Source organism: Symphalangus syndactylus, chromosome 20 (assembly GCF_028878055.3).
Source record: "Symphalangus syndactylus isolate Jambi chromosome 20, NHGRI_mSymSyn1-v2.1_pri, whole genome shotgun sequence".
NCBI lineage: Eukaryota > Metazoa > Chordata > Mammalia > Primates > Hylobatidae > Symphalangus > Symphalangus syndactylus.
The window spans coordinates 39,732,114-39,746,662 of NC_072442.2; the positions used below are offsets into that span (position 1 = coordinate 39,732,114).

At 56.2% G+C, this 14,549-nt stretch overlaps 1 protein-coding gene across 3 annotated transcripts in view; it reads right to left on the reverse strand.

Annotated features, from left to right (window-relative positions):
- CACNB1 (calcium voltage-gated channel auxiliary subunit beta 1) overlaps positions 1–14,130 on the reverse strand; it is a 23,203-nt gene extending 9,073 nt beyond the window's left edge. Inside the window, exons 1-9 of one of the 3 annotated variants that reach the window (XM_055258052.2) lie at positions 13,822–14,127; positions 11,296–11,382; positions 7,887–8,006; positions 3,192–3,314; positions 2,503–2,639; positions 2,206–2,282; positions 1,660–1,814; positions 499–579; positions 39–97 (exon numbers count right to left, since the gene is read on the reverse strand). In XM_055258052.2, coding sequence (XP_055114027.2) covers positions 39–97; positions 499–579; positions 1,660–1,814; positions 2,206–2,282; positions 2,503–2,639; positions 3,192–3,314; positions 7,887–8,006; positions 11,296–11,382; positions 13,822–13,905 — 923 coding nt within the window. In that variant the 5' untranslated portion in view covers positions 13,906–14,127. Of the gene's footprint in view, positions 1–38; positions 98–498; positions 580–844; positions 865–1,659; positions 1,815–2,205; positions 2,283–2,502; positions 2,640–3,191; positions 3,315–7,886; positions 8,007–11,295; positions 11,383–13,821 lie in introns of all 3 variants that reach the window. The other 2 variants (XM_055258053.2, XM_055258055.2) reach the window with 2 other exon arrangements.
- Positions 14,131–14,549: the final 419 nt, after the last annotated feature.

A 14,549-nucleotide genomic window follows, 5' to 3' on the forward strand; every position in this document is an offset into this window, starting at 1 on the left:
GCAATGGCAGGTGCGAGGAGCAGGTCCCAGGATCTTACCTGCCATCAAACCGATGCTTCAAGAAGTCAAATAAAGCTTTCTGCATCATGTCTGTAACCTGGGGGTGGGGGTTTGTGGGGAGGGAGGGAGGAGAAGGCAGGCATTTAAAGCCGCTCAGACTCTGAGTGGCTGGGTATTTGTACCCTCACGTTCCACTTTCTTCTGGACAGGCCTTTACGGTGGGCGGGGGTCTGGGTCTGAGGGGCCTCCACTGGGGTCTCTGGTTCCAAGGTCCCTGTAAGTGGCATCTCTGGGAGGGCTCTTCTGAGGGTTTCTTTGGGGGATGGGGCTCCTCTGTGTGGGTCTTTCCGTGGATTGGGCCCCCTGGGGGTTGTCTCTGAAGGTCTGTAGCACTCCTGGGAGGATGCCTTGGGATCTGGGCCCTTCTAGGGGATCTCTCTGGGGTCTGAAGATCTTTCTAAGGCCCCTCTGCATCCACTCCCCTCTAGGAAGTCCTACCTCGTAGCCCTTGAGCGACGGTCCCACCAGGATGATGGGCCTCATGGAAGGCACCACGTCATAGGGGGGCACATGCTCTGTCTGGGGGGGAAGCAGGGAGGGGAAACCCCAGAGTGGAGATGACATTAGATCCTCTCCCCCAGACTCCAGGCTCCCCCATGCAGCCTTCCCCCACCCTGGTCCCAGAGCCCAGATGTGGGGATCAGGGTGGAGGTGGGGAGGGATGGCCAGGGAGAACCAGGAAGGGTGAGGAAAATGGGGGACAGATGTGGGAATGGGTGTTAGAAGGTCCCCCTAGCTCATCCCAGGGAGTGGGGAGGAGGACACAGAAAGCTGTGATACTCACCGACTTCTGCTTCTGTTTGGCTGGGTCCAGAGATTGCCAAGAGAGGGAAGGGGGAGGAGGGAGGGAAGGGGACCCAGGCAGGGACAGAGGGCAAGGCAGGAGCCAGGACAAGAGAGGGAGGGGGTGCCGGGCAGACGAGGAGAGATAACAGGGCATGCATGTTAGTGACAGACAGAGCCAGAGACGGGGAACGGGACCCCACGCCAAGGGGGAGCCAGAGGTGGCCCTGGATCAGGGCTGGGAGCAGGACTGACAGTCAGTCCAGTGGATGTGGGAATATTCAGACATATCCTACCCTCTTCTGGGTCTTGGGAAAGAGCTGGAGAGGGTGACAGCCCCTACCTTGGTGCCCATCTCTTGCCCCCAGTGCATGCCAACCTGCCCATTTTAGGGGTTCCCTTAACTGTCTTGCTTTGCAGCCAGCAGCCCCCCCACCCACTATGTGCCCACCCAGAGAGTCAAAAAAGGTCAAAGAAGGAATGCCATCCCATGCCCTGCTTCACATGCCAGGGTAGACACCAACACCAGAGCAGGCCCCTGGGAGTGAGGGGAGAGGTCAGGGTTCATGACCACCAAACCCTGCTGCCCCAGGTGTGGGGGCAACCTTCCAAGGGCAAGATCTCCTTCCTGGAGATCGGGCCAGGGTGGAGTTGTGTGTGGAGGGGGATGTGCCCATGCTACCCTTCCCTCAGCAGGAAGCCCTGATGCCCACAGAACAGGTTGGTACCACATCCGAATCCATTACAGCCCCCTTCCCTCCACCAAAGTGCTGGCCCTGACTCCCCCACCTCTTGCAAAAACACAGCGAGAATTACCTTCTTAAAGAAAGGGATGCGTTTGCCATGGGGTGGCGGGGTGGTGACACTGCTAACACTAGTCTTGGCAGAACCACTCTGCTCACCAAGCTCGGCCTCTTCCTCCTCTAACTCTAGGGGGTCTAGTTCAAAGGCTAAGTTAGTCATTTCATTACCTGGACCGGAGAGTCAGGAGAGAGGGAGGAGGGAGGCGAGGTGGGGAGAAGGAGTGAGATGAACGTGGAGACACAAGTACAGAACGCAGGGATGGGGATGGGGAAAAAAGAAAGAAGAAGAGGTGAATGGAACAGGGCTGGGAGAAATGAATGGGGGCGGGGCAGGGGAATCAGGCAGAGAGATGGAGCTACCAAAGAAAAGGGAGAGGAGAGACATGACAGGCCCAGCTTGAGGGGTATCCTACCCTTCATGGAGGGGGAACCACTGCATGTGCTTGGGGGACTCAGGATTGGGGTGTTTCCTACTGCAGGGCAAGGAGGAGTCAGGGAGTGGGGAGACCACCCCACCCAGGAGCTTCTCCCCAACCCCCTGCATGGCGATGGCTCTTACCGCTGGCAGGGGGTGTGGGGCGGCGGGTGCCAGTCACCACATCTCCCAGACTGGAACTGGAGTTATCGCCTGATTTGCTGTGTGGGCAGAGGCAAACCGAGCTTGTGAGCAAAGAGGTGGGCGTGGGGGGATCTCATCCTCTCACATGCGGCACCCCTGGAGGTGCTCCAGCCCCACTGGTGATGCCACAGGCAGCTCTGTGCCCTCAGGGCCAGGGGCAACCATTGAGGCCTAGTCCAGGCTGTATGGCCTCTCCTGGGGTTGGCAACATCCCCTTCCCCTGCCCCACCCAGACACCTGGAGCTGAGGCGGTTCTGACGCAGCTTCTGTTCCTGCAGCAGGCGAAGGCTGTCCAGTTTGACGGGGCTGGGAATGAAGCCAACCTCACAGCCCTCCTTCACCAGCCGCCCAATCCACCAGTCATTATTGTATTTCTGCAAAGAATATGGCAGGTGGGTGGAAAGAGCAAGAGGGAAACTGCAGGGGCAAGCTAGCAGTCACTCTCCAGGGGAAACGCCCAGACTCACCTCCCTGCCCAGGGGTGGCACCCTCGAAAATCCCCAGCCCTGGCTCCAGCCTCTGAGTGGAGCTGCCAATTCTCAGGACAACTCCAGGACCAGCATGCTTTCTGGCCATGGACCACCCTGCCACCAGCCCAGTGCAATTCTGAGAGTCCTTCTTCTCCCCATGTGCCCACCCTACTCTACAAAGGCCGCTGGAGTAAATGCGGATACCTACATGTCCCTGGCACATCGCCATGCCAGTTCAGGCCCCCTGACAAACCCTCCCAACAACCTTCTGGCCTAAGCATTACCACCTCATTTTTCCAGTAGAAAATTAAGAGGCTCAGAGAGGTGGAGAGATTTGTCTAAGGTCACACAGCAGGTTCAGCCTGGCTCTGCTTGGCTCAGAAGCCTTTTGTCCACTAGCACTCTGGCTGCCTGTCTCCTGGCACCCACTTCCCTGCCCTCCCTCCAGATACCCACCTCCTTGATGTGCAGGAAGTCTTTGGGCTCGAAGGTGATGGCCACTCCCTGCACAGGCACCTCATCCCCTGGAGACGGATTGTAGCCGACATTTGTCCGCACGGCAAATGCCACTGGCTTGGTCTAGAGGAGGCACACAGGGGAGGATGGCAACTAGAGGGTAAACCACAATGTGATGTACAACTTCCTGACAGTCGTGGTGGTTACTTGGATGTTTGCTTTGTAATTATTCCTTGAAATGTGTATGGACATGGGCAGGGTGTGGTGGCTCACACCTGTATTCCCAGCACGTTGGGAGGCCAAGGTAGGTGGATCATCTGAGGTCAGGAGTCCGAGACCAGCCTGAACGACATGGTGAAACCCCGTCTCTACTAAAAATACAAAATTAACCAGGCGTGGTGGTGGGTGCCTATAATCCCAGCTACTCGGGAGGCTGAGGCAGGAGAGTTGCTTGAACCTGGAAGGTGGAGGTTGCAGTGAGCCGAGATTGTGTCACTGCACTCCAACCTGGGCGACAGGGCAAGACTCCATTTCAAAACAACAGCAACAACAACAAAATATATACTGACACTTTGGGAGGCCAAGGCAGGTGGATCACTTGAGACCAGGAGTTTGAGACCAGCCTGGCCAACATGGTGAAACCCTGTCTCTACTAAAAATACAAACAAATTAGCTGGGCATGGTGGCACACACCTGTAATCCCAGCTACTCACGGGGCTGAGGCATGAGAATCATTTGAACTCAGGAGGCAGAAGTTGCAGTGAGCCGAGATGGCACCACTGCACTCCAGCCTGGACGACAGAGCAAGACTCTGTCTAAAAAAAAAAACGCTGGGCGCAGTGGCTCACGCGTGTAATCCCAGCATTTTGGGAGGCAGAGGCAGATGGATTCATGAGGTCAGGAGTTCAAGACCAGCCTGGCCAAGACGGTGAAACCCCGTCGTTACTAAAAATACAAAAATTAGCTGGGCGCAGTGGCAGATGCCTGTAATCCCAGCTACTTGGGAGGCTGAGGCAGGAGAATTACTTCAACCGGGGCAGCAGAGTTGCAGTGAGCCAAGATCATGCCACTATACTCCAGCATGGATGACAGAGTGAGACTCCGTCAAAAAAAAAAAAAATGTATACTGAATTGACTTGTGTGGTTTTCTCCATGTATATTAACTTTTACAATAAAAAACAAGAAAGCAAAATGTGGAATTCAGCCCTCTCAGGGTGGAGGTGGGGCACTCAAGAATGAAAAGGGTTGGGGTGGGGAAGCCCACAATGATACCCAGAAAATATAATAATAATAGCAGGCCGGGCATGGTGGCTCACTCCTGTAATCCCAGCACTTTGGGAGGGCAAGGCAGGTGGATCACTTGAGGTCAAAAGTTTGAGACCAGCCATGACTAACATGGTGAAACTCTGTCTCTACTAAAAATACAAAATTAGCATGGCGTGGTGGCACATGACTGTAATCTTGGCTACTTGGGAGGCTGAGGCAGGAGAAACGCTTGAACCTGGGAGGTGGAGGCTGCAGTGAGCTGAGATGGGGCCATTGCACTCCAGCCCAGGCAACAAAAGCTAAACTCCGTCTCAAAAACAAAACAAAATAAATAAATTAAATAATAGTTATAGGCCAGGCGCAGTGGCTCATGCCTATAATCCCAGCACTTTGAAAGGCTAAGGCAGGTGGATCATGAAGTCAGGAGTTCGAGACCAGGCTGACCAACATGATGAAACCCCATCTCTACTAAAAATACAAAAATTAGCTGGGCATGGTGGCACACACCTGTAATCCCAGCTACTCAGGAGGCTGAGGCAGGAGAATCACTTGAATCTAGGAGGCAGAGGTTGCAGTGAGCCAAGATCACGCCATTGCACTCCAGCCTGGGCGACGGAGCGAGACTCGGTCTCAAAATAAAATAAAATAATAATAATAATAGCAGCCAGGCACAGTGGCTCACACCTGTAATCCCAATACTGGCTTGAGGGAAGGAGTCTGAGACCAGCCTGAGCAATATAGGGAGATCCTGTCTGTTTTGTTTTGTTTTGAGACGGAATTTCACTCTTGTTGCCCAGGGTGGAGTACAATGGCGCAATCTCGGCTCACCACAACCTCTGCCTCCTTGGTTCAAGCGATTCTCCTGCCTCAGCCTCCCAAGTAGCTGGGATTACAGGCATGCACCATCACACCTGGTTAGTTTTGTATTTTTAGTAGAGATGGGATTTCACCATGTTGGTCAGGCTGGTCTCAAATGCATGACCTCAGGTGATCCACCCGCCTCAGCCTCCCAAAGTGCTGGGATTACAGGAGTGAGCCACCGTACCCAGCCCACCCTGTCTGTTTTTAAAAAATAAAAGGGGCAGCTAGGCACAGTGGCTTACGCCTGTAATCCTAGCACTTTGGGAGGCCGAGGCGGGCAGATCATGAGGTCAGGAGTTCTGAGACCAGCCTGGCCAACATGGTGAAACCCTATCTCTACTAAAAATACAAAAACGTATTAGCCGGGCATGGTGGCGGGTGCCTATAATCCCAGCTACTTGGGAGGCTGAGGCAAGGAGAATCACTTGAACCTGGGAGGCAGAGGCTGCAGTGAGCCGAGATCGCACCACTGTACCCCAGCCTGGGCGGCAGTGCGAGACTCCATCTCAAAAATAAATAAATAAATAAAAGGGGCTGGGCACAGTGGCTCATGCCTGTAATCCTAGCACTTTGGGAGGCCGAGGCAGGAGGATCAATTGCACCCAGGAGTTCAAGACCAGCCTAGGCAACATAGCAAGATCCCATCTCTACAAAAAATAAAAAATCAGCCAGGTGTGGTGGTATGCCTCTATAGTTCCAGGTACTCGGGAGGCTGAGATGGGAGGATCACTTGAGCCTGGGAGGTCAAGGCTCCAGTGAGCCATGATCACGCTGCTACACTCAGCCTGAGTGACAGAGAAAGACCCTGTCTCATAAAAAATAACAAATATTTAAATTTATTTATTATTATGTTTTTTGAGACAGAGTCTCGCTCGCTCTGTCACCCAGGCCGGAGTGCAGTGGTATGATCTCGGCTCACTCCAGCCTCTGCCTCCTTAGTTCAAGCGATTCTGGTGCCTCAGCCTCCCGAGTAACTGGGATTACAGGCATACGCCACCACACCCAGCTAAGTTTTCTATTTTTAGTAGAGACGGGGTTTCACCACATTGCCCAAGCTGGTCTCAAACTCCTGACCTCAAGTGATCTGTCCAACCCGGCCTCCCAAAGTGCTGGGATTACAGGCGTGAGCTACCGCACCTGGCCTGAAATTAAATTAAAAAAAAAAAAATAATGACAGTAATGACCATTTAGTGTTCCAGGTACCATGTTACATACTTCACACATATTCTCTCATTTATAGTCATCACAAAAATAAAAAATCCTCTGAAGTTAAGTGGTATTATTATCTTCCTTTTAATGTGACTTTCCTAAGATCACACAGCTATTAAGAGTCAGGACCAGGCCAGGCACAGTGGCTCACGCCTGTAATCCCAACACTTTGGGAGGCTGAAGGGGGCGGATCACAAGGTCAGGGGATCAAGACCATCCTGGCTAACATGGTGAAACCCCATCTCTACTAAAAATACAAAAAATTAGCCAGGCGTGGCAGCCGGCGCCTGTAGTCCCAGCTACTCGGGAGGCTGAGGCAGGAGAATGGCGTGAACCCGGGAGGCGGAGCTTGCAGTGAGCCGAGATCGCGCCACTGCACTCCAGCCTGGGTGACAGAGCAAGACTCCGTCTCAAAAAAAAAAAAAAAAAAAAAAAAAAAGAGTCAGGACCAGAGCCTGTAATCCCAGCACTTTGGGAGGCTGAGGCGGGTGAATCACCTGAGGTCGGGGGTTCAAGACCAGCCTGACCAACATGGAGACACTCCATCTCTACTAAAAATACAAAATTAGCCGGGCATGGTGGCACATGCCTGTAATCCCAGCTACTCAGGAGGCTGAGGCAGGAGAATCGCTTGAACCTGGAAAAGTGGAGGTTGCAGTGTGCCAAGATCGCGCCATTGTACTCTAGCCTGGGCAACAAGAGCGAAACTCTGTCTCAAGAAAAAAAAAAGAGTCAGGACCAGGATTCCAGCCCAGGAAGTTTGATTCCAGGAAGATGTAGAGATTTTAGCACTGGCCGGGTGCAGTGGCTCACGCCTGTAATCCCAGCACCTTGGGAGGCCGAAGTGGGCAGATCACTTGAGGTCAGGAGTTTGAGACTAGCCTGGCCAACGTGGTGAAACCCCGTTTCTACTAAAAATACAAAAATTAGCCAGGCGTGGTGGTGCGCACCTGTAATCCCAGCTATTCGGGAGGCTAAGGCAGGAGAATCACTTGAACTCGGGAGGCGGAGGTTGCAGTGAGCTGAGATCACGCCACTGCATTCCAGCCTGGGTGACAGAGCAAGACTGCATCTCAAAAAAAAAAAAAAAAAAAAAAAAGAAAAGAAATTTTTAGCACTTATCAAGCCCTTATTATGTGTGGAAACAGTATAATAACAGGCACTTATTATACTTATTATACTGTATAAGCAGGCAGGTATTATAGCCCACATTGTGCAGGTGAAGGACAGAGGTGCAAGGTTCAGGGGTACTAGGAAGTGGCTGGGTCAAGACTTGGCCCTGGGTCTGTCTGGGCTCTCTCTACGGCCCAGGGCTGGGGGAAATCATGCCAGCACAGCCCATCCCCACATCTTTCTCACCTTGGCCTTCTCGAGCTGCGCTAATGCCTGGCGCTCTGCTTCCTTCCTTAAGGCTTCCCGGTCCTCCTCCAGAGATACATCAGAGTCTGATGGACGGCTGGTGTAGGACTCCGCTGAGCCCTGAAAATAGAGAGAGCCAGATCAGGGCCATTGCTGCCCCTCCCAGCTCCTGGGCCTGGGAAGGCATGGAGGTGCCACACATCATGGATGCCTCAAGCCCCAGCCAGCCCAGCATGACACCACAAGGGCTAAGAGAAGGTAGTATTAGGTGGAAGGGACCAGGAGCTGAGATTTCTCAGACCCCTGGGGAAAGTGTGGCCCTAGTGAGGGTGACAGCAGCAAGCAGGAGATGAAGGCAGGCCCAAGGACAGCTGCTTGGGGCCCCGGGAGGGGTGGGAACCTGATAGGGGCACAAGGCAAGGGAGGAATGCCAGGGACGAGTCTCTACTCCCACTGCTCCTTCCCTCCCCTGCCCCCAGCACCCGCTGAGATAGACTCAGCTGAGGTCCAGTGGCATCCATTCCAGGGACTGTAGCCACCAGCTTCGGCCTGAGCTCTCTGCACTATCAGCCGCGGACGGCCTGCTCTGCAGGATGGGGCCACCACAGATTTTGCCAGCTTCTGTTCCAGGGTAGAGGGAGATAGACTCCTACCTCCCCTGCTCCTCTAGCTGGTACTGCCAGAATCAAACTTCACTACTTACAGCCCCAGTCCTCAGGCTCTCCTAGGACACAAGAGAACTCAAGAGTTCCAGGCTGGTACAGACCGAAGAGGCAAGTTAAGAGCAGGATATGGGACAGGGCTTTCCCTGAAATGAGGGCTGCTGGGTGCCAGACAGCTGGCTTTGACCACAATGACCAACCCAGAGCACAAGGGACTCCTTTAGGTATGCACATATATGTGTAAGACACATGTTGCCCGTACAGACCTGGTAGTGGGAATGCACGTGCTCATTCATGTGTTTGCGTGGATGTGCAAGTACAAGTGTGTGAAGGAGGGTGTGCTCTATAGTTGGCTGCATATGACTGTGTGCGTACAGCCACATGTGAGTGTACTGGGGGGGAGCTCCCAGACATCTGTGACTCTGAGGTTGGGGGACAAGTGAGGGCAGGAGGCAGGAGGTGTGGATTTGTGTGACTATGCGGGGGTGGTGTTAGACAAGGCATATGAGGTTATGTGGCAAAAGAGGAGGACTGCAGAGCTGTAGGGGTTCTTTCCTGAGGGCAGAAAAGGGTCACTTGGCCAGGAAGGTCCATGAGTTTGGCATGGAGGGGACCTGGGAAAGACAGAAGACAAAGTCCCACCTCTCCCCAGGGGCCTCAGGTCATTAGCTGGTGCAGCTGCCCATCTCTTTCCCAGCCAAATAATGAAAATGGGAGACCCACGGAGGAAGGGTTGGGATGGGGCGGGGGTCACTAACAGAAGTGGGGAAAGAGGCACGAAGGAGAGGAGAGAAAACCAGTGTAGCTCCCACTCTCCGCCCTGATGGGAGCACACAGAGTCAAAGAGCCAGGGAAACAGACAGGGAGACAGACTAGCAGAGAGGTACTCACCGACCCCAACACACACGCGGGCATGCGCGTGCACACACACACACTCACCAACCCCAACACACATGCAGGCATACGCACGCACACACTCACCGACCCCAACACACACGCAGGCACGCGCACGCACACACACACACACAGTTACATGCACACACACAGACACACAGGCAGATGCACATGTGCGGGCAGACACACACACATATGCAGACACACAGGTGCACACAGACACACATGTAGGCATGCGCACACATACACACACATATGCAGACACATGCACGCGCATACACATGCACACATCAGAAATGGCAGAAGACAGGAAACAGTGAGGAGGCATGGAGACAGGCTGGAGTAAAGGCTGACCTCCGCCAGCTTTCCTGAGAGGCTGCTCTACCCGCCGCCACCCCACTCCATCCCCAGCTCACCACCACCAGGGTCCGGCTGGGCGCCTCCATCCCGGCGCCCTCGGTGCCTGGCCCTGCTGGCCTAGGGGGTGGCCCAAACTGCCCGTTCCCTTGGGGGGCTCAGGTTACAAGCAGAGTTGCTACATGTGCAAACTGCTAGGGTATATTTAGCTCAGAGATGTGGCAAGGACTGCCCCCCACCGCTCCCCACCACCTACCGGGGATCAGAGCTGGGGAGCTAAAAGGAAGAAGAATTGGAGGCTGGGGTCTGACTCCCTGGGCTGGCAAACACTGAAGGAGCCAAGGTCCTTTTCTGCCAAGAGGGGCAATAAAAGCACAGCGTCATTCTTCCTAGCCCTGGCCATGTCCTGCAACAGGAGGGATGAGGGAGTGATTGAAGAAAGGACTTCCTGTCTGTTCCTATACTTAGAAAAGGCTAGAATGAAGCCTCCCCTTCCTGAACCTCCCAAGTCAGACTGAGGCTCACATGTGCCAAGTGCTGTAGAGACAGAAGAATCGGAAAGAAGGGCCTCACTCTAATTAGTGGTGGATTTGCCGGGCATCACCCTCGCTCCTGGCCCAAGGTGGAAGGGAGGGGCTCATCTCCAGAGGACCCCTCCTCTGTGCTATCTTCTGCCCTTGAATGCCCTGCCCATTTCCTCTTCAATGCAAGCCTTTTCCTTGTCTAATCCCAAGCCCCTCTCGCCTTTTTTGGGTACCAGGCTTTGGTGAGATGCTAAGTCGTCATAGCAACCACATACCTCTCTCGGTTCCTCACCCTGAGCCTAAGATGGCCCAGGGTTGACAGAGAGATGAGAGCAGCCACTTACTGACTGAGCACAGAAGACCTCAGAAAGCTATTCTCAGTTATACCCTTTCAGGCAGGGGTGCTGGGCTACCGTCTTCTCTATTATAAAATCAACAGCCTCATGCCTCAACCACCCCCACCCCTGTCACCATCACCCTTTCTCTGTGCTTCTTAGACAGTCATGTCTCGAGATGAGGAGCATGTTTCCCTGACCAGGACCTCACCAGGACTACAGGGACCCAAACATCCTTGCTCTGCTTTTCCTAGGACCTGCCTCCACCCCAGCCTGTCACAGATTCTGGGGGAGGACATGGAAGCAGACAGCCGGCAGGGGGAGTGGGTGACAGCCCGAAGCAAGCTAGAGGGAGGCAGGCCAGGCTGTCCCTGAATGAGATGACGCAGGCCAGCAGGCAGCAGGGGAGGGTGCCTGGTGCTGGGGGAGGGGCCGGGCAGGGGCGGGGGCTGAGTGAGTGGGTGCCGCTGACAGCACATCCAGGAGAGGTCATGGGGTGTCAGGGTGATGGGGTGGCTCCAGGCAGGTGACAAATGGCACAGGGAAGGGTGCCTGGAGAATACCGCAGACGTGGCTCACCAATGCTCGTCTCCACCAACCAACCACCTCCCTCCTCTCCGCCCAGCCTCCCCATTACCTGGCGGACAAAGCTGTTGGATGTGGTATCTGAGGATGTGCTCCCATCTGACCGTTTGAATCGCCCTTTCCTCTTGCTGTATTTGCCCTGAAGAGGCCAGGAAAGGAACAAGAGTAGAATCAGAAGGGCCCTTTCCCAACCCTCATCTTGCCAGCCCCAGAGCTATAGCCAAGCTTGGGAACAGCACTCCCAGCCCCACCCCCACCCCCCTGCACCTTCCTCCTGAGGTGGTACGACCCAACGGGAGGGAGGGTCTCCCATCCTCATGGAGAGGGCCCAGAGCACAGCCAGGAGTGGGGACCAGTGCAAGAGAGCCCTAGGAGGCCCACATGGAAACCCCCAAACCAAGCCAGAGAGGCTGGGAAGGGGGGAGGCGTGGAGAAGCTGGAGGCTCATTAGGCAGCAGAGCTAATTAAGATGCTGGGCAGGCTGCAGAGGCCTCCGAGGAAGGGAGAGGCAGCCGGCAGTGCTGGGTGTTGGGTGGGGAGATCGGGAAGTCCCCCCGACTCCCCCTCCGCAGGAGCAGAGCAGGGCTGTTTGTGTTGGTGGCCCCCAGAGAGGAGGAACTGCCAACCCAGGGCCCAGCCTGGCTTCTCCCCTGTGCCCAACTCTTCCCTTCACTATTCACAGAGTAGGGAGGGGATGACAGCTCTCTTGGAGACTCAGAGCCAGATTTCTGGGGAGGGAGTAGGGGCAAGGAACTGTATTTGGAGAGTAAACATCTAGCCCGATCCCTGGCACCATGGGGGCAGATTTTGATCCCCACTCTCATCCCTTGCCCAGACAGGACTTTTTCTCAGCTCCCTCTCTCACAATCACAGTAGCTACAATCCTCCCCAAGGGGGCAAGAGGGATCCAGCTTCTACCCTGTGGCCCCCAGCTACCACTGCCCACGCCCCATGCCCATGGTACCCATCAATCTAAATGTCCCTCGGCCCTGCCCCACGTGAGCCTAGGACACAGCCCCACAGATCCCTAGGGGGTAAGCTGGCTCAGTCTCACAGACTGAGCTCCTGGCTCGGGTAGAGGAAATACTGCCTGACCATGAATGGAAGGCACACGTTCAGGTTAAGGGCGTCAGGTATTTCCTGTCCTCCTGTAAGAAGAGCTGCTTCTGGCCCTCCACAGCTCATACCCACACACACTTGGCCTCAGCCCAGTCCAGAATGGGGAGAGTGAGTGAGGGCTCAGACTTCCAAGTCCCTGCCCTCGGTCTCTATCCTAGACTTTCTTTGGCCAAAGAACCTGGAGGGGCTGTGATCAGACTGGGGGCTTTGGCTGCTGGGATCAGGGTACAAGAAAGAGGATGGAAAATGGGGGAGGACGGCCCCTGGGGACCCTTCCAAGATCCTCCCGTCCCCGCCCTTCTCTCAAACCAGACATATACCCTAACTCTAGTTTTGTGCTCCCTACAAACCTAGGAGGATCCTCCAGTGAATCCCAGACACCACCCTCCCCCCCACTGCCAGGCTGGGTAAAGGGAGTGGCACTCAGAGGGACAGGGGACAGCTGAAAGGAAGGCCCCAGTCAGCTGCCTCCCAGGCTCAAAGGGGCCTGGGGTGGAGGAAGGTATTTTTAGGTCTGACTTGACCCCTCTACATACCCATCAGTCATATTATCATGGTGGTTACAGCTGGTGGCCACAGTAACAGAAGAGTTAATGCTATCCTTGGAGAAGGACAGTCCCAAAGAAATCCCCTGGCGCGACCATCCCACAGCCTGCTGGTCACCCCATGGGAACCCACCACGCCCAAGAATGCCACTTCCTGGGGGTAACCAGGGGCGTAGGAAAAGTGTGCGGGTGGGGATGGAGAAGTAGACCCCTCCCCCAGGTAAAACAGCTTTTCCACCCTCCCGTGAGTTGGCATCCATCCAACTTTCCAAACTTCGGAGGCGTTTTCGGGGCGGGGGTGGGGGTGGGGTAAGTCAACGTGGGTGTGGGGGGAGGGGAGCAGGTCCGACATAGAGATGGAGCCCAGGTGGCTGGGAGGGGACCTTACCCGGGGTTGGCCCTTTCCCCACCCTCGAGAACCAGTGTCTGCGGCTTTGAAGGCCTGTTGGCATTTGGCACCTCTGACCATCGCCTCGGCCACCTCCTCTTGCCACCCCCGCCCCACCCACACCCGCCTGGCGCCCCCGAGCGTGCTCTGCGTCGCCCCCCTTGCCTGCCTCGCTTTCTAGCCTCCTTCAACCTCCCCTTCTCAAGGCCCAGATCCCCTCTCCACCAGCACCCCCACGCTCAGCCCACTGAAGCTGGTGCCCAAGCGGCAGGAACCTTGACGCGGGGGAGATAACGAGGCGAGGGTGACAGGCAGCCCACCCGCCCCCTCCCCGCTCCGCAGAATCGCCACCCAGCCCCAGGCCCAGCGCCCATCAATCACAACCTGCAAGGATGGGGGGCGCGCAGGCATCCCTCTCTCCTCCGCGCCCGGCATATAACCCTTCCTCTCCCGCGCCTCTCGAGCCGACCTCAACACGGTCCGCGGGAGCGGCCCCCTCCCGTTGGGCCGGGCCACCAAGCCTCACCTGCGGGCTGGGGTCGAAGACCTCCATGGGGATCTCCTGGGAGGGTGGGTAAGGGCCCCGGGACATGCTGGTCTTCTGGACCATGGAGAGGAGCCTCCCCTCCCGCCGCCGGCCCGGCCCAGCCGGACGCCCTCAGCGCATGGGAGAGGCCGTGGGAGCCGAGAGCAGCGCGGCGCAGCCAGCACCCGGTCCAGCCACCCAGCTCGGCCTTCGGCTGCCTCCTTCCTGCCTTCCCTCGCTCCTCCCGCTCTCTCCACTGCCGCCGCCGCCTCCCCCGTAGGCTCAGCATCTCCCCGCGCCCCTCCCTCGCTCCCTCCCTCCCTCCCTCCGCCCGCCCGGCCCCGCCCCTCGCAGCCCCTCCGCCGGCTCGGCGCACACAATGGGCGTGCAGCAGCAAGGAGGCAAGCCCCTCTCGGCTCTAGGGGGCCGCAGGTGGGCCTCTGACTGGCCGTGGGGTGCAGGCGGCCCGCTGGGGCGGGAAGGGAGAAACTAGGCGTGGAACTTGGGGGAGGGGTGGGGGGGGCGGTCTACCAGTGGATGCCGAGCGCTGATGGGGATTGGCATGGCTGGCACCGCCCCCCTTTTGTCCCAAACCTCTCTTCCTGCGGGTCCCCCCAACTCACTCCTGTTTGGGCCACCGGAACTTCTCGGTCCCGGTGATCCTGGGACCTGGCTTTAACTCCTTTCTCCCCAGTGTGGGGCCCAGGCTGCCTCAAGCCAAACAGAAA